The following is a 25,872-nucleotide window of genomic DNA, read 5'->3' on the forward strand; positions in this document are numbered from 1 at the left end:
AAAATAGTATGGAAAGTAGTATGAATATCCCTTTGCTATTTCTTAATTAAAAATAAACATCCCGACAGGAAGGAGGCACCTCCATGACAAAGTTGTCAAGGTGACACAAGGGAAGCGCAGCCCCGTCTCAACCCCGGTGGGTCTGAGGCTCTCACGGGCGTCTGTCCAGCGGTCGGCTTCTCCCCGAGGTCCGCGGGGACTCAGCCACCAGGCAGCCTCGCTCGGGGAGGAAGGCAGCCTTCGTGGGGGTGTTCAGAAATATTACACTAGTAACTGCAGCCGTGTTTTCTCAAGGGTCTCCTGCTAACACGCAGGTGAGCTTCTGCAGCCAACATCGCTGGTGCCAAGGAGACGCAGCTTGGGGCAGGGGCTAGGGTCAGAGGAGAAAGGCTGGCCTCAGACGTGCGGGGAAACCTGGCGCTTCTGGAAGGGCTCTGCCGATTTGCAGTTATTTCCTGCCCTCTCTCGCTGAGATTGCACGGATGAGCATTGGAGCTGGCGAGCCATTCACGTGCTGGTGTGACGTGACCACTTGTAGGGCCTTCTGGCAGGCGCCTTTTCTCAGGGACCCACCCCGTGGGTGCCTCGGTGGGGGGGGGTGGGGCACAGGGCCACATCCCAGGCATCTAGACAGGTCTGCAGGGGTCGATGCAGGTATTTATTGCACCCATTCTCCTACTCGTAATGTGGAATCCCTCAAAAGCACACCTGGGGCCAAAGGACAGGGAGTGTGTTTGAGAGATGACCCTGGGCAGCACAGGCGAGGGGTGGGAACGTGTGCCGGGACGGAAAAAGCCGGCAAGAAGACTGTACTAAGCGGGTGACAGGTGTGGACTGCTGGAGCTCGGCCTCCCAAGGGACCCTGTGAAGTGCCAGCTGGATGCTTCTGAGAGTCGTCCCACTGGGGCACAGGGAGCCCCGGGCATGTGTCTGCTCAGGCACAAGGCTGGGGGCCTCCCACACAGAGGATCCTGCCCACCAGAGACGGGACGGGGCTGCGCCTCCGCCTCTGCCCCTCCAGCAGCCCTGGTCCGGCCTCTCCTTCCGTGCGCTGGTTCCCACCTGACTCGGAAGGAGAGGAGACCTCGCCCAGCCCTGCCCTCACCTACAGCTGAGACCTGCTTTTCACGCTGGGGTTTAACGTCCAAGGCCCCGTGCACTGAAAGTGTGACGATGACGGGTGGAAGGTGAGCGGGACTCCTGGAAACCTTCCGTGAGTGGGGCCGATTTCCTCTCAGCTGGGGCGTATTTAGGCAAGGAAAAGAGGTCCTTGTTCTGAGTCGGGAAGGCATGGTGACATCCGGGGCTGAGCAACGCAGCGGCCTGGGCCTGCAGAGAAGGCCTGGCTCCGCTCCCGAAAAGCCCCCTTTCCCCCCTGCCCAAGGCCACGAGAGCAGCTGCTGCGCCACACCCGTGATGAGGTCCTGTGACGTTGCATCGCCATGATGTCACAGGCGGCCGCGGGAGCAGCGACAGGCACAGGCTGCTGCATGGCGGCAGTGAGAAGGCCCCAGGATGAAAGTTCCATGAGGTGCGGCAGAAGCTTGTCAGCACCATGCCCTGAATACTAAAGAACAAGGAGCACAAAGGGGGAGGAGGAGGAGGAGGAAGAAAAGGAGGAGGAGGAGGTAATGGGGTGTGAAATGGAACAAAGGCCCGCTGAGCTGCTGGCAGCCCTGGCAGGGTGGGGAGGAGGCGCCCATGTGAGTCTAAACTCCGGGCCTTCGGGGGTGCGTTGGCATCTCCGGCAGGCAACACTGGGCCCTGTGCTGGCACCAGGCCCACCCTCAGGCCCCTGAAGAGCAAAGCCACCCTGCTGCCCAGTGGAGGTGTCCCACCCCGGAGCTCAGATCTGCCGTGTCCTTCCACTGGTGGCTGCTCCGAGGCTCAGGTCATAGGTGAACAGCCCTCGGTGGCTGAGGAGCCAGAGCGTGTTGCTGGAGCCCTTATGACATAAGTCGAATGAGGGCAGGGACCTGTCTCCTGCCAGTGTGTGCCCAGCCCCTGGCTCGGTGTCTGGCACAGCGCAGGCACCCAGCTGGCCCAGGAGCACCGTTCGTTCGCGTGAGCAAATACAGAGCGGCTGCCACCAACGCCTACTTCCATTTTAGGCTCTTCCTGTCCGGAGTCTGTCAGAACAATTCACACTAGGGCACTCTGCCTTCTCCTCCCCAGGAAGGTGACAGGTATTTTACCAAACAGCTTTCTTTGGAAGGAAGGCTGAAGAGTACCAAAGGTCAAAGTGACAGACTGTGGTTTTGTGATCGCGTCAGAGGCAGCAGGTTTAGCCGTGACTTGGAGAAACAGGTGACTGTTGCTTTAATTTACACAACACGGAGTCATCAGACTCTGCCCAGCTGCAGGCTCCATGCCCAGGGACACACCCCCACCTCTCCTGTTATGTCACCACGGCAGCCCCACCAGGTGTCATGTAAATGTCACATTACCCTTGGCAGGGCTTCTCGGATAGCGCATCGGAAACTTGGCAGCAGGAGGGCCAGAATGTTTGACGTTTCCCTGGACTCCCTCCGGCCTCGGGCCTGCTGACCTGTTCCTGGTCCTGTGACCATAGCCCAGAAGGAAGGTGACGGCATTGGCACAGGTGGACAGATGGCTTCTCACTAAGAGGGACTGGGGCAACCCCAGGAGATGTTTAGGAGCAGGTGTGCGTGTGACACATTCCTTGTTCTGGGCACTTTGCATCTTGTGTGGGGGACACAAGGAAGCCGGGCTGGGCAGGCAGCTGCTAGCTGCTGTCCTGCAGGAAGAGGAACTTGTAGACCTGGGAAGGTTGGCCATCTCTCCGGGAAACAAAGCCGTAACGAGCAATAGCAGAGCTAGGAGGGAAGGTGAGAAGAAGGCACTCAGTGATGTGTGTGTCACACACAGTGGAATTACTCAGCCCTAAAAAGGAAGGGGATTCTGACACGTGCTACAGCACGCATGGATGAACCCTGAGGACGTTACGCTAGGTGGAACAAGCCATTTGCAGAAGGATAAATACTGTCTGGTTCCCCTCATGAGGTACTTAGGGTAGTCTAATTAATAGAGACAAAGTAGCGTGGTGATTACTGGGGGTGGGGGGAGGGGAATTATGGGTACAGAGTTTCAGATTTGCAAGATGAGAAAGTTCTGGCGATGGATACTCAACGATGTGTGTGTTTGTAATAGCACTGAACTGTACACTTAAAAAATGATCAAGATGGTAAATTTTATGTTATGTGCATTTCAACACAATTAAAAATAAATTTTACAGAAGATTAGACAGTTTTGATCAACAAATTAGCTTATTCAGTGCCTTAATCTATTCAGGCTGCTAACAAAATACCACAGACTGGGCATCTTATAAACAACAGAAATTCATTGCTCACAGTTCTGGAGGCTGGAAGTACAAGGTCAAGGTGCTGGCAGATTTGGTGTCTGGTGAGAGACTTTGTCTTGGCTCATAGATGGCGCCGTCTCACTGTGTCCTTATGTGGTGGAAGGGCCAAGGGTCTCTCTAGGGTCCCTTTTCTTTTTTTTTTTTTTTAAACAGAATCTTGCTCTGTTGCCCAAGCTAAAGCGCAGTGGCATCATGATAGCTCACAGCAACCTCAGACTCCTGGGCTCAAGTGATCCTCCTGCCTCAGCCTCCTGAGAAGCTGAAACTATAGGCACACGATACCACACCCAGCTAATTTTTTCTATTTTTAGTAGAGACCGGCTTTTGCTCTTGCTCAGGCTGGTCTCCAACTCCTGACCTGAAGCGATCCTCCTGCCTCGGCCTCCCAGAGTGCTGGGATTACAGGTGTGAGCCACCTAGGGTCCGTTTATAAGGACACTGATCCATTCCTGCCAGCTCCACCCTCAGGCCTAACAACCTCCCAAAGGCTCCACCTTCTAACTTCATGGCCTTGGGGCTTAGGAGTCAACACGTGAGTTTGGCAGGGGCACAAACATTCAGACCAAAGCAGTCAGAAAGTTTTACTAACACATTTCCTAAATATTCATGAATATTTGTTTACTCAGCATATAGATTTCTTTAAAAAACCAAACAAAACACTGCAGTTTTTCTGGTGGGCAAGCAACAGCCTCCGACTACCAGGGGAGACAGTGGGACTGGAGGAGGGAGGGGTGAGGTATTTCCACTCCTACAAAAGCCTCTCTGGGACATGCAGCTGCTTGGTGAGGACCTCAGCCTTTCACCTGTGCTCTGCAACCCATGTGCGCCCCTCGGAGAGCCCCACGCTCTCCTTGTGGCCGGCTCAGGCCCCCTGTGCGGGGGGTCCCGGCTGCCCTGGGCAGCCAGACACTGTGGGCTTTTCTGTGTGCTGGGCCTGTGCCATCGACCCCTGTGGAGAAGACAGTGACCACTGGCTTGTCCACAGCCATGGGTGCCAGTCTGTCAGGATCTACAGGTACCAGAGGCCCCTGCCCTTGGGAGCATGTTGAAGGCGAGGTTGGGTGAGCCTGCTGGCCAGGGCCTCACGGGACGGGGTTGGGGGCAGTCTCCTTCCCTGCTCCCAGCCTGACCTTTAGCTCTCTCCTGCCCCCTCCTTCTCAGCAGCAGGGCAGGGGCACGGGCTGTCTGGGCATAGCTGGCCTCGGGTGGGGAGCAAGGTGCCTGGGTGGCAGGCCCAGCCCAGAGCACTCAGCCCCGAGGGCTCCCGGAGCTGGGACCTCACTCCTTCCCTTTGCCCCCTCTCAGTGGCTCCATTCTGTCTCCTTCAGGAGTGACCTTTGGGCCAGAGGGAGAGGGCGCCCAGCTGCTATTTTTACTTGAGCAGGTCTTGGGCTCCAGGGCTGAGGAAAGGCTGAGGTGTCCCCATCAAAGCCCCGCCTGTCCCTCCTTCCAGGTGCCCCCACTACCCCCAACTCACATTAGAGCACTTTTTTTAAAGTCAGGATTATTGAGGTATTATTTATGCACAGAAAAATTCACCCATTTTTTAAAAGTGAGCAGTTCTGTGTGCTTTGACAAACAGAGAGAGTTGTATAGTTGCCGCCACCATCCAGATGGAGAACAGTTTCATCACCCCAAAAGATTCCCGTGTGCCGCTTTGTAGTCGTCTTCTCCTCTCATCCTCGGCAAACACTGCTCTTTTTTCCTGTCCCCTATAGTTTTGCTTTAGAATGTCATATATTAATAAATGGAAAAATACAGTATATAGCCTCTTGGGTCTGGCTTCTTTCACTTAGCAAAATGCATTTGATACTCATCCATGTTGTTGCATGTAGCAATAGTTCTTTCCTTTTCATTGCTGAGTAGTGTTCTATTGTATGGACGCACCAGTTTATTAATTCAGTCAAGGAACATTCGAGTTGTTTCCAATCTGGGGCAAGTATGACTAAAGCCACTAAAAACATTTGCATTCAGGCTTTTGTGTGAACATGTGTTCAGGTCTTCTCGGAGTGGCATTGCTGGGTTCTATGGTCAATGCATATTTAACTCCATAAGAAACTGTCAAACCATTTTCCAAAATGGCTATACGATTTTGCATTTCCACCAGTGACGTGTGAGAGTTCCTGTCGTTCCAAATCCTCACCAGCACTTAGTATTGTCAGCTGTTTTTTAGCTCGTCTAACAGGCGTGTTGTGGTATCTCACCAGTTTTAATTGGCACGTCCCCAGTGGTTAACGATGGGCGTCTTTTCATGTGCTTACTTGTCAACCGTGTGTCCCCTTTGCTGAAGTATCTGTTTAAATTCTCTGTGCACTTTTTTATTGAGGTTTTTTTTTCTTGTTACTGAGTTTTGAGAGTTCTTTATATATTCTAGATACAAGTCCTCTATCCCATATGTGTTTTCAAATACAGTCAGCCACCATATCTGCAGTTTCTGCATCCTTGGATTCAACCAACTGTGGATCAAAAATATTCTCAAAAAAATAAAAAATAATACAAATCAACAAACAATACCGTGTAGCAACTATTAATATTGCCATAGCATTTATATTGTATGAGGTATTATAAGTAACCTTGAGAGGATTCACAGTATTCATGAAGATGTGTGTAGGTTATATGCACATACAATTTTATATAAAGGACTTGAGCATGCTTGGATTTTGGTGTCCTTGGCATGTTGAGGGGTGGATGCAGTTCCTGGTACAATCCTGGGAGATACTAAGATCTGGGGCCAAGTGTGTTTCTCCTGGCCACTGGTCTTGTTTCATTTTCTTAGCAGTGTCTTCTGAAGAGCTTAAGTTTTAAATTGTGATGAAATCCGAATTATCCACTTGTTCTGTTACGGGCTGTGCGTGTTGAGCAGTGTGTTGAGCAAAAGCATAGGACCACACAGGCACTGCGAGTGTTTCTTGAGCAGGGTCGGTGCAGCGGGCCCGGCGCAGCGGGCCCGGCACAGGCTGTAGACTCACTGCCGCTTATGCTCGGTGGAGGAAACAAGATACCTAAAGAAGCAACCACAGCATACTATAATTTTATCATGTCAGAATGTGCAAAGTGCATAAAAAGGAGCAGTGATTCACTTTAGAAGCCAGTGAGGGCCTTACAGAAGCGCGCTTAGCCAACACTAGGTGCTGAAGCTGTGGAGTCAATCAGAAGATAAATGGGAAAAAACACTTCCTGAAGCACCGTGTTCAGATATCATTTTCACACACCATTCTAGAAACCTAGTGATGCAGGCACCAAAGAGAAAATTACATGGAGGTAGCGTGTGCTAACTCCGTACGGTTGAATCCACGAGCCCGTCCTTCCCTCCCCTCCTGGCGCCTTCCTGACAGCTGCCTTCTTTTGTGTCAGCTAACTGCGTCTGGGCCGCCTTCAGGAACTGGCCAGGATTAGCAAAGTGTGAGCCTTCCAGGTGAGAATGGGGTGTGGCAACGGGGGGCCGGGGCATCGAGGAGATTCCTCAAGTAGAAGAGGTGTCCGGAAGGTGACGGGGACTGCCCAGACCCTAACATCATGCAGGCAGAGGGCTGGGTTCTCCCTCCCCACCAAACAAGCTCCCCGGTGGTGGCAACGGTGCCAGACACGGGCATGAGAAGCATTAGGAATTCCAGGCTCCCCAGTGAGACGGTCCCTTTCCTAGTTCCCTCGGGTTGAGGTGTTACCTCTCTATTAAAAACACAAGAAAAAACTCTGGTACGATGCTGTAACATTTTATTTTGGCCCCGAACTCCAGAGTTGTTGCTGTTGAGGGGCAGAGGTGAATCCTGGGTCTGAGATTCTGGGTTGTCTTTGGAAGGATGCAGCCGATACGTTTGTTTCCACCACGAGATGCTTAATTCCCTTTCCTTTGCAACCGTCCTTCCTCGTCTCTTCCTCGTCCGTGGAGAATCGTGCCCGTTAATCACTGGAGGCGGCCAGCCAGCGAGCTCAGCGCTGTCTCGTACTGTGGGTGAGGAGAGCCACGCTAGACACGAGCTCTGCCACAGAGCTGGCAGCCTGGACGCCTTCCCAGCCTCCCCACCATCCCACTGGCACCTGACACCCGGAGGGCCTGACGGGCGGGTCAGATGATGTTTGAGTCAACAGAGCTCCAGGAGAGCCGTGGTCAGAGTCCCATGGCAGCCAGCACCCTAGGGAGGGAGTGCCCGCCAGTGACTGCAGCAGCCACCTGGCCTCCTGGCAGGCCCAGGAGGAAGGGGAGAGCTGGGCGGGAACCACACTCTCAAATGTTGTCCCCATCCCAGCCACAGCCTCCTGCGCTACTGAACGTGGCTCTCTAAAACAGAGGTTTGGGAACATGCTCCTATGGTCCACATGGCATCATGCCCAGTAGAATAGTGCACTCTTGTCTCCCCAGAGATCTGTCCCCCTGCAGTCAGCCCAGGACACACCTCAAGGAGGGGACAGTGGCTCAAAGCCCTCCCTACATCGTCCATAGCGGTGAGGCTGGGTGAGCTGAGGGAGACCCCCAGGGCCAGGCCAAACAGCCCAGGAATGCGGCACAGCTGGCAGCCACATTTCCTGAGCTGTGGGCTCCAGAGGTCTGCGCAGGTGGGGAAGCGCTATCGTCAAGGACTCCTAGCAGATTCAAATAGCAAAATTGCAGAAAGTATAGAAAAAATTCAAGGTGCAATTCCAGGTTTTAAAAACTATGCTCTGGACACCGTGGTGTGACAGGGCCCCAGCGAGGGATGGTCTTGATCTGGCTGTCACGCCGACCTCTCCTCCTAATCCTCAGCCCCATTTTCTCCTATGAAGGGTGCCTCAGAGATTTCTGAGTTTGGGCTTCAGGCTGCAGAGTGAGCACAGCCGCTGTTCGAGGCTGGGACTGTAAGAGCCAGGCCACCTGGAGGAGTAGGGACTAGAGAAGTGCTTTGAGGGCCCTTGCAACACAAGTTCTTAAAACCTGACTTTTGAGGAATTAGAAGTGCCCTGAAGTTATATGGGGGAGAGAGAGAGAGAGAGAGAGAGAGATTTGTGTATCCATGCTTCATTTATCGATTTCATTAGATTATCAAAGGATCCTGGGACCGGGAAAGTTTAAGAACCACTTCTTCCCCAGTTTCTGAGAAGTTTCCACAATGACGAGTATAATGAACAGTGTTCATCAACCAGGAATCTCCAGAGGGGCTGGAGACAGAGCAGGGAATGTCCAAGTCCCAGGCACAGCCAGGGGAGCCCACCGTGGGTTCCGTGGTCAGCGCAGGGACAGGCCAGCCGACAGGGGCCTCTCCAGAAGAGGCATCTTTTGGGGCCTGGTGGCCACTGGACTTCCCCTTAGTTGCATCTCAGCAGGGTTAATTCCAAGGTTCACCTCAAACCAGATCTGCGGATTTGCAGCATAGTGATACCTGTATGTACTAGACAGGCCTGCTGGGCTGGAACAGTTCGCCTGAATGATGCTGTGTTGTAAACAGGCATTTCAGAGAAATTGAGGTTCAAATGACTTTTCAGAACTCGCAGAGAAATCTAGTCCTGATCTAACAACACATCTGAGCAGGGCAGGCCACCTGGGAGTTCCTGCCCAGGACTGCCCTGCCCCGTCCTGTGGCCAGTGGCAGAAAGCCTTTCCCCTGCCACTGGGCACGTTGGGGATTAGCCTGAGAGTGTGAAACTCCGTGGGTCTCCTACTGAATTGATGTCCTTCCCTCCTTTCTTCCTAGGAAATGACAGTCACTACACTGACCCAGGAAGGAAACCAGGTGCTGCCTCCTCCTCCTTCCTCTCCTCCCAAATCCAGCCTGCAGAGTCTGGGTCTCCCACGCCTCCACCGTCACAGCCAATGGGGTGTGCGGTGTCTGGCTGGAGGACCCCGGTGGGGAGGAGGCTGGACACCAGGAGAGGCAGCCTGGGGCAGGCACCTTGGCCCCAGGCACTCGCGTCCCCGGGTGTAGATGTGAGCTGTTCCCCGTTACCGGCACAAACGGTCTTCTCCCCGACATTCCAGGGCCGTAAACCTCCCCGGGCACAGGAAGCGAGCGCGGGCTGGGGGTCCGAACACCGAGTCATTGCCGTGGCCCTGCTCGTGAGCTGGGTGTGGGTCCTCAGCCAACACCTCACCTCTCAGGGCCTGCGTGCCCTTCCCTGAAAATGAGGCTCAGGGACCTTGTCCGCTGAGGTCACTGCTGTTCTAACCACCTGTGATTCTCTTGCGGGGGGTGGGCTGTGCTGATTCTCTCACGTTCGGCAGAATTAATCTACGCAGCACTAGGCGACGCCTGTCGTTTTTGTCATCCCACAAATACTGATAATCGGAGGACTGAGGTCGCTAATATTTCCCCTTCATTGGCAGATTCTTAGCAAATCGCTTTTCAGAAACTATTTTATATGGGAAATGGTCTGTTCTAGAATCTCTCTCTCACTAAGCAACTGATGGGTTTTTTTTTCCCTCCTCCCGGAGGATCACCTTTCAGTGTCAATATCAAAATGCACATATGCTGTTACCTTTTGCTCTGGTGAGTATGGAGCGTTATGTTTTGGGTCCATGAAATAGAACTCCGGCCTCCAGGTGAGCACGAAGAAGGCTAGGGCAGACAGCAGAGGCCAGGACCACGTTGTCGGGACTGGTCTAAAATTAGTCCCCTTGAAATTCCCATTTCCTCTGCCCCACCACTTCTGTTTTCTCCTGTTTCATTTCTGCAATTTACTTGTGCACACACCCATATGCTGGAGCCAACCACATAATACCCAGGCACAGAATGCTGCTGGCTGTGTGAAGCCCTATAAAACTGTATTTTTTCCTGGATTCCTTCTAGGAGGATAAGAACATTAGATAATGTCCTAAAAGAAGTTTGTTTCAGTAGAAGTTTTCACCTTCTGTAATACCATAATGCTCTGAAAGATGACTCAGATATTTTCCAACTTTTTTTTTTTTTGAGACATAGTCTCGCTCTGTTGCCCTGGCTGAAGTGCAGTGACATCATCATAGCTCACTGCAGCCTCAAACTCCCAGGCTCAAGTGATCCTCCTGCCTCAGCCTCCCGAGTAGCTGGGACTACAATCACGCACCACCACGCCTGGCTAATTTTTCTGTTTTTTGTAGAGATGGGGTCTTGGTCTTGCTCAGGCTGGTCTTGAACTCCTGAGCTTAAGCAATCCTCCCGCCTCAGCCTCGCAGAGTGCCAGGATTATGGGTGTGAGCCACCGTGCCCGGTCCCAACATATTTTGAATAGTTTCAGTTATAAAAGACTATAAAACAGATTCTCAGGGCCTATAACTAAAACTTGCAGCCCCAAACCTTACTCCAAATGGATGTGTGAGTTGAGAGTGCGCTCAAGTGGCGCCTGAGCCAAAGCTGTGGTTATAAAGCTATCCGTGCCAATCCTGAGGGAAAAGTCCAGAAACCACCCTGAGAGAGGGAGCCCTGCTGGGGTGGGGTAGGGAGGACCCCAGGCGGGGAGGATCTTGTCTTTTTGGGAATGAGTGATTCCGCAGCATTCAGAGCCAGGCCTCAAAGCAGCGGCTGGGAAGGGGCAGAGGCACTGGGGAGAGCCGGCCCGGCCCACGGCTGCAGGAGCTCTGGTGTCCAGGCGCGACGAGTGCTGCCCGGCACCTCTGTACAAGGCCGTCCTTGGCTACTGGAAGAGTAATTTCCATCCAAGACCAGGAGGCTTGGAACCCAGGAAGAAGAGAATGTGTCTCTCAAAGCAGGGAGCTCTGAGAACAAGGGCTGTGATGCTAGGACCATGTGGCCGTGAAGAATGGGAACTAGAGATGACTTTAGAAGTTTCTTCTTTGTAAAAAGAGGGAGTTGGGTTAAATGAATGATTCTAAAACTTGTCTGACCATCCAAATCACCGGGGGAACGTTAGAAAACTCAGATCCCAGGCTCCACCCCGGCCCCACTGAATCGGAATCTTCCAGGCCTTGTGGGAACATGTGTTCGCAGGGCCCCCTGATAATTCTTACGGGGTGTGGGAGCTGCAACCTGAGAGCAACGCAGCTGTCCCTGGGGCTTGGACACGCCCTGCTCGGCTGCTGGGTGCGACTCAGTGGGGATGGAGAATCGGGACAGCCCAGACCAAGGGTTTTGCACAAAACCTTCCCATGGGCAGTGAGGACAGAAACAGATACATGAATCTAGCATCTTCTATTAAGCCAGATATTAAAGACATTTGCAAAAAGTCTAAGATAAATGCCCCCCCTTTGAAAATTTTCTTTTAAATATATAGATTGGTGTGAAATGACTCCAAAAAAATTAGGATCCCAAAGAGCTTTTATTGTGTGGGTTGAATGTGTCGATATTCACCATGTTAGAAATTAAAACTAAGGAAATTTTAAAATAGTAATTCATTTACAAATAACAGCAATGAACTTACTACATGTTAAAACAAATAACATACTTTTTAAGAGTGTAAAGGGGCCCTGAAACCAAAACGTTTGTCTATGGCGGTGATTTCCAAAGAGAAGCTGAGGGTGGGCCAGGTAGGCAGTCCCATGAGCACGGACTCCTTCCGGAGTCTGTGTTCGGAGGGCGGAGGGATGTGGGGGGTGGAATGGGACAGGCTGAACGGGCCGTGGTCATTCTGGAGCACATCCCACCGAGGCAGGTGGAGAAGTGGTCTTGCAGAACGTCCTAGCAGCTCACACTGTGGCTGAAGGGGACGAGAACAAGTGGTTGAAGGCCCAGCCGGGCCTGCTCCGTGCGGGGCATTCCTGCCTCCGCAAACCGACAGCGGCCCTCCGTGGGCTACAGAGAAAGTGAATCACCTCGGCCGAAATGGTAATGGGATGAAGTGCCATTTAATGACCTGATGTGTGGCACTTGGGACTTGCCTTGGTGATCTCCAGCTCTTTCAGATATCGTAAACCGCTGGTCTCTAAGTAATGGAGAAGCAGTGACTAGCGTTGGTCTGGTCTAGACCCCCCTAAAGGTGCGCACCTTGGTTATGTATGGCGGGATGGATGTGGGATGGCTGTGGCTGGGACTGCCCAGAGGAAGACCCCCAACTTGCCAGCGTGGGGTAGGTTGGTATTTCTCATCTCCTCACCGCACCGTAGCAGAGGGACCACAGGTTTGGAGCTGGCCAGGGGTGAGCTCCAGTTTGAACCTCAGGTGCACTGAACTCTTGCCCTCCTAAGCAAGGCAGCCAGAGACAGCCCAGTACGCCCGGGTTCTGACCCACAGGGTCTTTCTCCCTAAGATCTCACCAACTGTCGGGTCCACACTGTCATTCAGTGCTCCAGGGTGCTTTGCTTTTTCCCTCTTAATCATCGCAACAAGCCCACGGGCAGCTCAGATTTTCAAATAGCTAACTAATGTTCTGAGCTCACTCTTCTGAGGCCACACAACTCACGAATGGTGGCTTTAGGGCCACACCTGGTTGGAGCACTCCAGAGCCCTGTTCCTTCCCCTGCGCCGGGCAGTCCTGCTGCCGATTAGGGAGTGGAGGCTGGAACTTGTATCAGTTGGGGTGGGAAACAGGCACCTTCGGCTGGGATTCAGAAGGGACTTTTCACAGAGGTGTGGGCAGAGTTTCGGGAGCTGATAGGGAGGGGATGTCAAGGCTGACACCCAGGCACAGGCCTGAAGGGGCAAGGGAAGGGGGCGTTGCTGGAGGCAGGGCGGGTGGGAGGTGGGTGGAGGGCTGAGTGCCACACCCCTCTCTTCTCCAGCACCAGGCTCCTGCAGATGCCTTCCCCTGCCCAAAGCCATTCTGGAGCCAGAAGGCCAGGCAGCCGGCTGCTGCAGCCCTGAGGCCAAGCTCTGGGACACTGAGTGGGCAGAGATTGTGAATACTGAGGGGTGAGCAGTGGTCACGGCTGAGCACCACGCAGCCATCTGGTCTACCTGCTTTGTTTTTGCCAAGGACAGGGCTGATTTGTTCAAGGGCCCATGGCTAGTGAATGGAAAAACCAGGCCCAGAGCTTGGGGCTTCTGGAGTCCAGGCCTCCGTTTCCACCCCGCCCGGCCGTCCTGCTGCAGGGGTGCTCACTGCCTCCCCTTCTCTCCAGACACTGCTGCCAGTAGGGCCAGGCCCCATGAAGTCACCAGCCCGTGGCTCCCTGGTGTCTGGAGCCCCTTTCGAGGCGTTCTGTGTGGCTGCCAAGAGCAGTCTCTGCTCACTCACTGGGCCTGTTCACGGGGCCTGGCTGCCGCCCCGGGAGAATCAAAGGCATTGTTCGCCCTCAGAGGCTGACAGCACTCCCAAACAAAGTCCTTAAGAAGCAGAAGAAGGGGGTAAGCCTTCTCAGAAGAAACAAAACCGGGGAACCTGTCTGTCCTTTGGCCAGAGCCTTCTCAGGTTACTGTTGCCAGAGCCCAGTCTTGTCTGGGCCCTGGGGAAAGGCGCCTGCACTGGGGGCAGATCCGTCTCGTCTTCCAGGGTCAAGGCCCGGCTCCTCTGGCCTTTCCCTGCCGCCTCCCACCCCAGCCCCGGGCTCTCTCCTCTTCCCAAGCTCCTCCTGCTTTGGTATTTCACGCATTTGGCACTGGATGCTTGGTGCTTGGTGCTGTTGGGTTTGTTTGTTTTTGTCCCGTTTTCCGAAGCCAGCCTGCAGGGTGGGCCTGCATCTGATTCATCTCAGCACACTCCTCCCTCAACGCCTTCGCCCCGTGGCCCACGGCAGCTGCCTGAGAGTTATCGATTTGCTGATGGGCCCGTGGTTTTCCTGAGGGAGCTGAGTTTGGCAGCTGACCCCATGACTGGGAAATAAATTGGTCTATTTTAAAGTAATGGGGGATCGTGTCGGCAGTGCCCCATTTTCCCCTTTGTGGATGAAATGTGACACCAATATTGAAGAAAAGAAAAAAGTTCAGAATTATCACTCCTACTGCCCTTGCCGTTCATAAGACGGTTTCCTCCCTCCCGATCAGACAGCAGAAACGTGAGCACAATCTCTCTGTGCACCATCGTCTCCACCCTTCCTGGCTGGCATGGAAGAATCCCGCTTTGGGGGAAGCCCGTCCTGCCCACCCGCAGCCACACGCAGAGCCCCAGGGCCACCCTGTCCTTGCGCCACTCCCCCTTCCTGGCACCTCTCACTTCCCCCTGCGGCGCCTGGTGCCTTCCACGCTCTCCTTCCGTCACCCTGTGAAACTCCACTTTCTGGAAAAGCAGTTCACGCAGCTGAAATGTGACTTTAAATCTTGGTGTTCTTTCTCCTGGTGATGTTCCGATTTAATCGTGGCAAAAAGAGTTTGGGATTACAAGTCAGGACAGTGGAGTTCAGGTGTGATCCCTGCCATTTCCCACTATGGCTGTGGATAAGTGACAACTTCCTCTAGTCACCAGTTTCTTCGTCTGTAAAACAGGGTGATAAAGCTGCCCCAGGGTGGCTTGAGGGGCAAATGGAGGGAGAGTATGAAGCATTTTGTAAACAGGAAGGCGCTGTGCAAAAAAGGTGTTGGTGCTGCAAGACTCTGCCCCACTTAAAAACATTCAGGTATCAGTGAAAAGACAGGGCATATTTTTGGTTCCAGAAGGTTCTTTCCCTGGACCCCACGCTGCACAGATACTCCTAATGCGCACATAGTGGGTGAGCCTTGCCACAGGTCTGGCATTTTACCTGCCCCCTCCCCACAAACCTTCCCTCCCCTCTCTGTGGTCCAGAGTGGCGTCTGTTTTCCCCACAGGAGTCACGGCTCTGAGAAGGGAGCAGGAAGCGGCGGGGAGGCCAGGTGGAGAGATGGAACCATCTTTTGAACTTGGAAAGAGCGACAGAGAATCATTTTGTCCCAGCAGAAGCAAGGTGCTCCCGCGCCCAGATGAAAAGCCTGCTCGCTCCATCTCCGCACGCAGAGCAGTGCAGCGGGTCCCACAGCGGGCCTGGGCGGCGGCGTCTTCGCTCAAAAGCAGAACGGTGGCTGAAAGAAGTTATTTTCTGAATAGACAATACATTCCTGTGATGTAAAATTTGAAAAAATAGACAAGGGTATATGATGAAAGTCTTCCCTGCCAATTGTTCCCTTCCCTGGAGACAGCCAGTGTTTCCAGATCCTGCTAGAGATACTCTAGACATAATCAGACAGAATAGAGATATTCCTTTTCCCTCTTCCGAAACGACAGTGGTGTCATCCCGTACCGATGGCTCTGCAGTTTGCCTTTTCACTTACTGCTCTGTCTTGGAGATGAAAGGAATGAGGCAGCTTGTCGTGCTCCAGCAGGGACCACGGCTGCCTTGCGATGGGCCGTGATCGATGTAGCCTCTTCCTCTTGACGAGCGTCTGCGTCTCCAGGCTCTGCTGAAAGCACCGTGGTTATGAGTAACCCCATCCACTCATGCTGAGCAATTACGCAAACATGTCGTGGAAGCAATGCAACTGTTGGGTCAAGCAGCAAGCACATTCCTAGTTTTGTGGTTGTTGCCGAGAGGCCTCCACAGAGGTACCTGTTTCCTCTGGGCCTTTGCACATGCTGCCTGGCTTGGTTTGGGCCAGAAAGTGGGCTGGGTCAGCGGGCGAAGGCACAGGCATGGAGGGCGGGCCTCGGTTGTACCCTGAGTGAGGACGGATGTGGCTGAGGGGGGGGTTAGAGCCCACTGGGGCCGGTCTGACCCTCACACACCAACACCGCAGGCCCCAGAGGGGTTTGCCTGAGCTGCTGTCACAGGTCCTTAGGATGTGGTGGCCCCCGACTGCATCCTGTTCTGTGCTGCCCATCAGGGTCCTGCATGCCCAAGGGAAGCAGGGGCACAGCCCCAGGGAGGCATCACAGAGGGGCTGTGTGTCCCGAGGGGGGCGGGGGCGGCCGGACAGCGTGGACAGGAGCGTTTCCCACCTGAGTCACACCAGGGGAGCCAGCCTCTTAGAGGTGTGCTGTGGGGACCAGGACAGGGTCCCTGCAGAGGACTCTGTGGCAGCAAGAACCACTGAAGGACATGCCACCTCCCCACCCCTGGGGTCCAAGGCCCGGGCTGTGCCCCTCTCTGCAAACGAATCAGCCCAGGAGGCCTTCTTGCTCTTTTCCCCACAGAGCCCTTGAGAGGCCCTGGGCTTGCCTCCCCGCCTGGCCCGTGTCCCTGTTCCTCACGGGGCTACAGCGTCACTGGCGAGTGTCGGAGCCTTGCAGCTGGTGCCTGCCCAAGGAGGGCCCTCCGCGGCCACCCGCGGGGCCACCTGTCTCTCCCGAGGTGCTGCTAACCACACTAGAGTCTTGCCGGCCTCCCTCTCCCTTACCTTCCTCTTGGCCCACCTCAGAGCGGGGGAAAGCCTTTTATTTTTCAGAAGAGTTTGGTGTTTTGCTATTAGGGGCCTTTTTTGTTTCAAGTTTTGAGTCCTGTGAAAACAGGAGTGATGGAGCTCTCTGCCTCCTGCAGCAGCCTGGGGCTCCAAGCAGGGATCCCGCTGGCACCACTCTGTGCTGTGAAGGGGCTATCGGGAAAGGGACGGTCCTCCCTTAATAGGTCACTAAACTCCCCCGGAAGTGTGTGTGGAGAGGGAGGGAAGATTCACACTGACCTCGCGCCTTCCCCTTCCTGCTCTTTCTCGCCTCGTGCCCTGTTGGCAGCAGGCGTTTGCCAGCCCCCTGCCCTTCAGGACAGTTCGAAGGCTGTAGGACTCAAAGGGGTGGGCAGGACCCCTGGCCCACGACAGGTGGCAGACCTCACTGAGGGGAGGAAACTTACACACTTTTATATTTGGTTTGAGTGCTAAGCAGTCTGTGGCTAACGGAGAGCATACGGGACAGCTGGACGTGCTTTTTGGGCTCAGGGGCACACAGTCGGAGCAGGGAGGTTAGGAAGCTGCTCTCGGGGAGGGTGGGGCAGGAGGGGACACACGGCGGAGAGACTGGGTGAGGGGGACCCAGGCACCCCACTAAGTAGCTGACCCTTCCTCACCTAGGCCAAAAGTAGCAAGAGGTGGCCCCTGGGCCATGTCTACTGACGTCTTTGGTTTGACTCACATAATTAAAAATGTATTTTAGAAATTTATTTGCTGACCTGTAAGATGTGAAATATCGGACCCAAATTCAGATTCCACCTCTCTTGGGAAACAATCGGCATCGGGTAACATTGTCTCCTCGGGCTTCTATCACAAAGTGCCCCCCGGGGGTGGCCTAGATCAACAGAAATTTCTTCTCTCCCAGTTCTGGAGGCCACAAGTCCAAAGTCAAGGTGTCAGCAGAGCCAGCTCCCTCTGAGACCTGCAGGCGAGGACTCTTCTTTGCCTTTCCTGGCCTCTGGGGGCCGCCAGCATCCTTGGCATTCCTTGGCTTGCAGATGCGTCATTGCAATCTCCGCCTGCGTCATCGTCACAGGCCCTCTCCTCTGTGTGTGGGCCTGTTTCTGTGTCTCTCCTCCTCTCTTAGGGACACCAGTCCTAGTGGACTAGAGCCCACCCTAATTCAGCAAAACCTCATTTAACGTGATTAATCTGCTGTGACCCTATTTCCAAATAAGGTCACATTCATAGGTACTGGGGGTTAGAACCTCAGTATATCTTTTTGGGGACAATGCAACCCGTAACAGGTCTGTCACGATCGGCTGGGCACCAGCAGTGGTTGCCTGCCTCAGATAGGCCCCTGATTGCATGAGCCCCAACGGGGTGGACGGCCTTTCACTCCTGGAAGCTTCGTGTCCCGGTCTCTCTGCAATTCTCGCTGACACCAGTACCCCTACCCACTCTTGCCCCCACCTCCTCTTATCCATCTCAAATCCCGTTTCCAATCCCGCCTATCCCCCGAGGTCTTCTGTGGCATTTATCCTTGGTAGTGGAGTGTCACTGCTGGGAGCTCAGAGCAGCGATATTCATGCTGCACGTTTTGATCATAACAGCACATTTCGTCTGGGTCTTCAGGTACGTTGCCATGTGGCTTCTGCAGCACTGACTGGTGTCTGCAGTGCACGCTGTGAACCTCCCAATGTCTTACCTCAATAAATAGGGGACCATGACGTTGGCTCTTGGCACCACGCCAGGGAGGGGAGGTGAGGAGATCAAATGATATTTGGCTACATGGGGAAAACAGCGTGTGTGTGTGTGTGTGTGTGTGTGTGTGTGTGTGTGTGTGTAAAAAATCTCCACCCAGATCACCTCTGGCGGTTTGAGCACCCCCCTCCCAACAAGAGGACACTGGGTTATACAACCCCGGCTGTCTAACGAGGGCCTTTCTGGGCACAGATGATTCTGAGAGACTAGAAATAGGTGTTTAAAGCTTTTCCCGAGAGCTCAGAATGTAATCATTTAGATTCTGCCGTGCGAGATTGTTGGCAGCGGGCAGCAGGAGAGCCTTCGTCCGCCTCACAGCCAGACCTCTAACCGCTCTGCGCCCTCCTCCTCCTCGCAGGCTCCGGCCTCTCCTCGTCTCCGTCGACACCCACCCAAGTGACCAAGCAGCACACGTTTCCTCTCGAGTCCTATAAGCATGAGCCCGAACGGTTAGAAAATCGCATCTACGCCTCCTCTTCCCCTCCGGACTCGGGCCAGAGGTTCTGCCCGTCCTCCTTCCAGAGCCCGGCCAGGCCTCCGCCGGCATCGCCGACTCACCATGTAAGTGTGGGCCCCGCGCTGGGGCGGGCTGCCGGCCGGGAGGGAGGCTGGCCCCTGGGCTGTCCCCTGGGCCGGGGCACTTGGACTGCACACAGGCTGCAGCCACCGGTGTGCTCTCCTGGCATTTTGGGTACAATTTATCACAGGTCACAGCCTGAGAAAAAAATGGCGAGGGCGCAGTGGGCAAATGGAAATCCGGTAGAAAATGGTGACATCTGGTACATGACCAGGAAAAGTTTTTCATTCCCTCAGCTTCTTAAAAATCATCTGTTGAAAGCTTGTTTTTGAATCTACCTTGATTGGGATACTGAAGTAATTAGGCAAAGCAAAGAAAGTAAAACAAATAGAAATTTTAGTCTGCAGTTTCAAGATTTGAAGTCTGATATCAGGTGACTTGAGATACCCTCTCAGAAAGGGGACACGGGGAGGCAGAGGCCTTTGCAGCCTTCAGAAGGTCAGCTGAGCGGGGTCAGGGACAGTTCGCACAGGGAGCGGCCTCGCTGCAGCACTTAGGCACCCCGCGTCTCAGCAGCACGGCCCGACGTGCGGAGACCCCGTCCGTCACCTAGTTCACACGAGGTACCGCAGGTGCCCAGAGTCAATCCTGTGCCCTGCGAGGACATGAGAGCATCACTAACGTCTGCCTCTGTGGATGTAACTTTTCACCCAGTCGACGCATTAGTCTCCTGGGGCTGTCGTAACAAAGTACCGCAAACTGGGTGATTTAAAACAGTGGAAATTTATTCTCACAGTTCTGGCATCTGCAAGCCCAAAATCAGGGTGTCGTAGGGTCACACCCCCTCCAGGGCCTCCCGGGAGGACCCTTCCTTGCCTCTTGCAGCTCCTGGAAGCCCCAGGCGTTTCTTGACCTGTGGCAGCATCGCTCCATTCTCTGCCTGTCTTCACGTGCTGTCTTTCCTCTGTGACTGTTTGTGTCCAAGTTTCCCTCTTCTTATAAGGACACGCGTCATATTGGATTGGGGCCCACGTAATGACCTCAGCTTAACCTGATTACATCTGCAAAGACCCTACTTCCAAGTAAGGCCACATTCACAGGTACGGGAGTTAGAACTTCAACATATCTTTTAAGGGACACAATTCAACCCGTAACCGTTGTTATCTTTTGGGAGGAGATGTGTCTGCCATGCAGAGAACACACCATGATGATCTGGCAACGGGCAGGTGATAGTTCAAGTGCATATAAAATTTGCTCCTTTACAGTTGGATTTTGTTGAATGTTTTTAATTTATGCGCTAACTTCTCCTTAGGAACTTGGCTGATTGCATTAATTTTGCTACAGACATAATCTTCATGGAGGAATGTGAGTTGCTTAAAGACTTCTAACAGTCTGAAAATATTTAGATATAATTTATCTCTGCCTTTTAGAATAAAAAGACACTTTCTGTAAACAATGACCGTGAAAATCATGTTTACAAAATCTGTTCCCATGAATTTTATTCTAAAATTGGAAAGGGGGTGGGGTGATTAATCAGACTTTAGGAGACAGCACTCATTTTATCATTTATTTATTCAGCAAATACTTATTAAGCAACTGCTGTGTGCCCAAAACTGTGCTAGCATCAGCGATAGGAAGACAAATATGTGACTCGTACTGAGATGGGGACGGTCTGTTTTATTCACCACTTGATTAACAGCCGTGTGCATTATGCATGCGAGGGTTTCAGTAACTATCTACTGATTTCACAAAAGAGGGAGCTTTTGTCTATTCCGGGGGAACAGAGAGGTAAATCATTGCAATAGAGTATGATAGAATCTGTTCGGTTTTTGTGGGAGAAAACACCCTATCCTGTCCTGATGAGTGGAAGAGCTGATCCCAGAGGAAGCAGAAATTGTTTCCAGCAGGAAAGAACAGTAATGAGCATTGCATTTGCGGGTGAGTCCCCTGGCTGGGTATGGAAAGAATGTTGGGTGTGGGTAGAACAGGAGCCCGGATAAGGCGCAGTGTGAAATAGTGTAGGCCTGGTGGCAGCTGAAGGTGGAAAGAAATGGAAGAGTGTTCAAAGTAAACAGCTATTTTGGAGGTAGAATTGAAAGGATTTGGAGTGATTGATGAGTAGAAGGGGAAAGAGATGAATCAAGGTGACTCCTGAGGTCTTGCCTTAGGAAAGGGCATGGGTGGTAGCTGCATTTGCTGGGCGGGGAGCCGAGCTCACGAATGTGTGTGTGTCCGTGGACATGGTCCTTTAAGGTGCATGCCCGGACACATTCTAGTGCAGGTGTCCAAAGGGCAATTGGATGTGTGAGTGTGGAGCTAGAAATTAGGATTAGAAAACCATCCAAATATAAATGGCAATTGGCACCATACTAGTAGATGAAATAATCCAAAGAGATATATGGCAGATAAAAAGAGAGCCAGAAAAATGTGGGCATCTAAGGAACAACCAAAGGAGAAGGCTTCTGAATCGCCTGGAAAGTAAGCAGAAAACCGAGCAACAGTGTCCCCGAAGCAGCAGGAACGTGTGTGCCTGTGTTTCCCATGTTCGGAGGGAGTGGCCAGCGGTGTCAAAGGCAGCAGGATGGCCACGGAACATGAGGACTGAGGTCGTCGTGGCTCTGACAAGAGCACTCCAGTGGCATGGCCAAGAGCAGGAGCCATGTAATGTAGGTTGAATGATTACAGGTTGGAGGTCTCGAGTATGGATAACTTTATAAAGAACCCCGACGTGAAAGGGAGAACAGGGGCTATAGCTAGAAGAACAGAGGTGATGCTGTATTCCTGTAACTGGGAATGGATTCCAACGCTAATGGGGAAAGAGTGAGCAGAAGGGAGCAATTAAAAACAGAAGAAGAACACGGCACGCCTGGTCCTGTAGGGGAAGGAGGCGGGAGCACGGCAGTGGAGATGTTTGTCTCGGACCAATGGAGTCATCCTCCCTTGGGTTGAAAACTTCCAGGCAAAGGTGTGAGAAGGGTCAGCGCTTTCCCTGTTTCCCTCCACAGCACTTACTCCACGCTCCCCCTTTTTCTTCTAGGAATTTCACTCTGGACCTGCGTCTTGGGTCAGAGTCCCTGGAGGCAGAGCCTGAGGTTGGGATTCAGGAAAGTTTGTTTGTTTACTAAGGGAGTGCTCTGGCAAGGAACCTGTGGGGGATGAGGAGGAGATTTCAGATGAGATCTGGCCTCAGCCTGAGGACAGGAGAGGAGCTCTGAGGAATAAATTGCACCAGGATTTGCCCCGCCTGGAGGCAAGGAAGCTGGGCTTTTGCACCTTCATAATAGGCAGCCTTTAGTTAGAGGATTCCCCAGGGTGAGGGAGATGCATCTCCAGCTGAGATGGCTCCTGCCACCCAAGAAAAAGCCTCTTAAAAGGTGGCAGGTAGGAGCCATTAGCAGCAGCAGCTCCTGCAGCAGCTTGGTGTACCAGAGCCAATTAGAAAGAACCCAGGGCATAGCCCACAGTCTGGATTCTCCAGTCCCCTCTCCCCTCACCTAGCCGATTCGTGTATCGAGCAGAACTGAGTACAGTCTGATACGGTCCAGTGTTGCCATGACAGAGTATCTGAGGCTGGGTAATAGATAAAGAAAAAAGGGTGTATTTGGCTAACGGATTCTGGTGGCTGGAAAGGTCAAGACGGGGCAGCTGCATCTGGTGCAGCCTCATGCTGCTTCCACCCCTGGCAGAAAGCGGAAGGGGAGCAGGTGTGTGCAAAGAGATCACACAGCAAGAGGGGTAGCAAGAGGGAGGACTGAGGAAGCCAGACTCTTTTTTTAACAATCTGCCCTCTCAGGAATTAATCCATTCCTGTAAGAGCGAGAACTCACTCGCTCCTGCAGAGGGGCATTAATCTATTCATGAGGGATCCACCCTCATGACCGAACTCTCCACTAGGCTCCTCTTCCCAACACAGCCACGTTGAGGATCAAATTTCAGTGTGAGTGTTGGTGGGGAGCGACCACAGCCCACCCATAGCAGGTGCTGTATCAGTTTTTCTATCGCTACATAACGAACCTCCCCAAAACTTACTGACCATTTACTTAACTCACAGTCCCGCGGGTCAGCAGTTTGGCTTGGGCATTCTTCCAGTCTTGGCTGTGCCTGCTCATACTACATCTGTGGTCACCTACCGGGTCACTGGGGGACTGGCGGGACCAGAGGGGCCTCAGCCTGAACAGCTTGTCTCTGTTCCACGTGGCCCCTCCTCCAGCAGGCTGACCCTGACTTGTCCACGTGACAGTGGTGGGGCTCCAGGAGAGGTGGCAGTCTGTGCAAGGTCCCTTGAGGCCTAGGCTCAGAACTGCATGCATAGCCTGTCCGAGGCAGAGTCTGTTTCCTCTCCCTGTGGATCTGTGTTGGCATTATGACTTTCTTTGGCCAAGAAAATGAGGCAGAGGTGACAAAGTCCCATGGCAGAGGGAATGGATACAGGAAGAGGTGGAGAATGGGGCATATCTCTGCCTCTGCTAACACAGCCTACCACGTCTTTTCACTTGGTTTCTACAGCTGAATCTGCAGTAGAACACATAATGCACTAGAGTCTAGAGGTTCATGTACCGATATTCAAAGACTCTAGTTTAGATGGTTGACTTCTGCAAGAGTCATCTTCCTGTAAAGTAGACTGTTGCAGTTTACATTCCCCGAGAAACAGACTCTAAGACGAACGTAGTATGCAGGCTGTTTATTAAGAAGTGCTCTTAGGATCAACAACTATGGGAGAAGGGAAGAAAGGATCAGGCAGAGGGTGAAATTTTGATGCAACGCCGTCTCAGCAAAGACCTCAGCCGACCCACAGGGAGAGCTGAAGCTGGGGTGGCTCATCAGAGGTGTCCCAAGTTGGCACAGCAGGGTCAGGCCTTTACACCCTCACATGAGCCAGTCAGTAGATGACAGCTGTACTTGGAAGGGGCTGACCTTGGGCAAGGCAATGCTCTTCAGCCAAGGGCGGTCCCGGCTGACAGTCAGCAGTATTCCCAACAGCTGGGGAGCGTCCTTCCGTTCCTGAACGGGGATGTGGACTGCACCACAACCTCCAGTGCTCGCAATTATTCTCTACTTCATTTTTAAATTAATGATACCAACATCCTGACAGGTAAAAATAAGAGCTATCATATTTCTTCTCATGATAGATTTCATATACAGGGTGTCCCAAAAGTCGCCTTTAGGAAAAATTTTGTAAAATTTTGTAACGAATGTTTTGTAACTAAAGGTACATTTAGCTATAGTTTCCCATTTTCCCTACGTATGACGACTTTGGGGACACTCTGCATAACTACAGGGAAGGAAGGGCTGCAGGATCAGCTTGATCAGGGCTGAATGGCAAAGGTTCCATCAGGCCCGGGGAGAGGAAGCGTGACCCCCACCTCACCAACTGACCATCGCCAACTGCCAGCCAGGGCACAGTGCCACCATGAAGTGGATCGTCCAGCCCCAGTCAAGCCTTCAGGTGACGGCAGCCCCAGCCATACCTGACGGAGCGACCTCAAGAAAGACCCTGCACCAGGACTGCTCAGCTGAACTGCTCAGGAACTCCTGGCCCACAGAAGCCATAAGAGATAATGTATTAGTGTGGTAGGGCTGCCATCACGGACACCGCAGGCCGGGCGGCTTGAACGACAGAAATGGGTGTGTCGCAGTGCTGAAGGCCGCACGTCCAGGTTCAAGGTGTCGGCAGATGTGGTTCTCCTGAGGCCTCTCTCCTTGGCTTACAGAGGTGGCGCTGTGACCCCACATGGCCATTTCTTTGTGTGCACACATCCTTGGTGTCCCTTCCCATCTTATGAGGACACCAGTCCTGTTGGACGAGGACCCGCCCTATGACCTCCTTTAACCTCAGTACCTCCGTGAAGGCCCTGTCTCCAAATACAGTCACGTTGGGGGTAGGGCTTCCACATATGAATTTGGAGGAAATGCAATTCAGTCCGCAGCAGATAATGAATCATTATTATTGTTGTAAGCCACTGGGTTTGGGTGATTTATTACATACCCACAGGTAACTCAATAGATAACTAATCCTTGTTTCATGATGTGTGATGGGAAGTAGCGTAACTCAGTGCATTGAGCAATAGATAAACTCAGGAGCTTGGGGTTCTTTTAAAGCACACTATCTTGCCACTGAATCGATTGCCAGGATCCCTAGTTTTCCCAGCATGAAGATTTGGGACAAAATCACTGACCAAAAAAAAAAAAAAGAAAGAAAAGAAAAAAGAGGAAAAAAAAGAAAATCACTAACCAGTCTCTTTCAAGGTTGTTACTTAGAATAATTACTTTTTTTAAGAGAGAAAAGCACTTTAAGATCTATAAATATTTCAAATCACTCGACATTAAGGAGCAGTTAAAGATTTTATATGCACACTTTGTTTTTATACGGTTTGCCGTTTTAAAGATCAAGTTAACAACCTAATAAGGTCTTGATGTTAAAGCTATCTGCCCAGAAATGGCAAACTCACAGTTCCATCATCTGTGACTCACAACAGATTAGAAACTTTAAAAATAGTTTGGAAAAAAAATTCGCATTGGGTCAAGGAGTAGGAGCCTCAGAGAGAACTGATTCACTGCGGATTGGTTATCATGAGAGCTGGAGCTTAGACTAGTGTCGCCTGTGCGCTCAAGGGACAGGCAGAGAATATCTATTCTCCTCGCTGTCAACAAAGAGGTATTATAATTGGCATTCTTCCTGTGCTCCTGCACGGTGGGAAGTGTGACTCAATGAGCAAAAAGAAGGCAGAGCCCCAATCAGAGGCGCACATGGCAGAGCACTTGGCCCGTGTTTCTGAGCGGTGGCCAGGGTCTTTAGGAATCTTGTTCATTCTGTTCCCCAGGGTAGCTGAGCTCCAAGGAAAATATTTTGGATCTTTTTAATATGATAAATGCCCTGCCTCTGTCATCTCCCCAGGGACCCATGAGGGCAATCACGTGTTCAGCAGCTATTTCCTAAGGCCCTATCATTTGCCTGGCACTTTGCTAGGCACTGGGTGCTCAAAGACAGCTGAGATAATTCCTGCCCCGAGAGTCTCCCCAACAGAGAGAGGTAGTAAGTCCTGTAGAAGCAGAACCCTGAGCTAAAGCAGTTGAGGGGAGCATTCTGCCTCTTCACTCACGGG

General features: G+C 52.6%; 1 protein-coding gene across 1 annotated transcript in view; it reads left to right on the plus strand.

Annotated features, from left to right (window-relative positions):
• The window catches only part of LOC105824574 (5'-AMP-activated protein kinase subunit gamma-2-like), a 170,261-nt gene extending 148,455 nt beyond the window's left edge, over nucleotides 1-21,806 (plus strand). Inside the window, exons 4-5 of the mRNA XM_012662073.1 lie at nucleotides 18,611-18,859; nucleotides 21,775-21,806. Coding sequence (XP_012517527.1) covers nucleotides 18,611-18,859; nucleotides 21,775-21,806 — 281 coding nt within the window. The remainder of the gene's footprint in view (nucleotides 1-18,610; nucleotides 18,860-21,774) is intronic.
• Nucleotides 21,807-25,872: the final 4,066 nt, after the last annotated feature.

Source organism: Propithecus coquereli, unplaced genomic scaffold (genome assembly GCF_000956105.1).
Source record: "Propithecus coquereli isolate 6110/MARCELLA unplaced genomic scaffold, Pcoq_1.0 Scaffold75, whole genome shotgun sequence".
In the NCBI taxonomy this organism is placed as follows: Eukaryota; Metazoa; Chordata; class Mammalia; order Primates; family Indriidae; genus Propithecus; species Propithecus coquereli.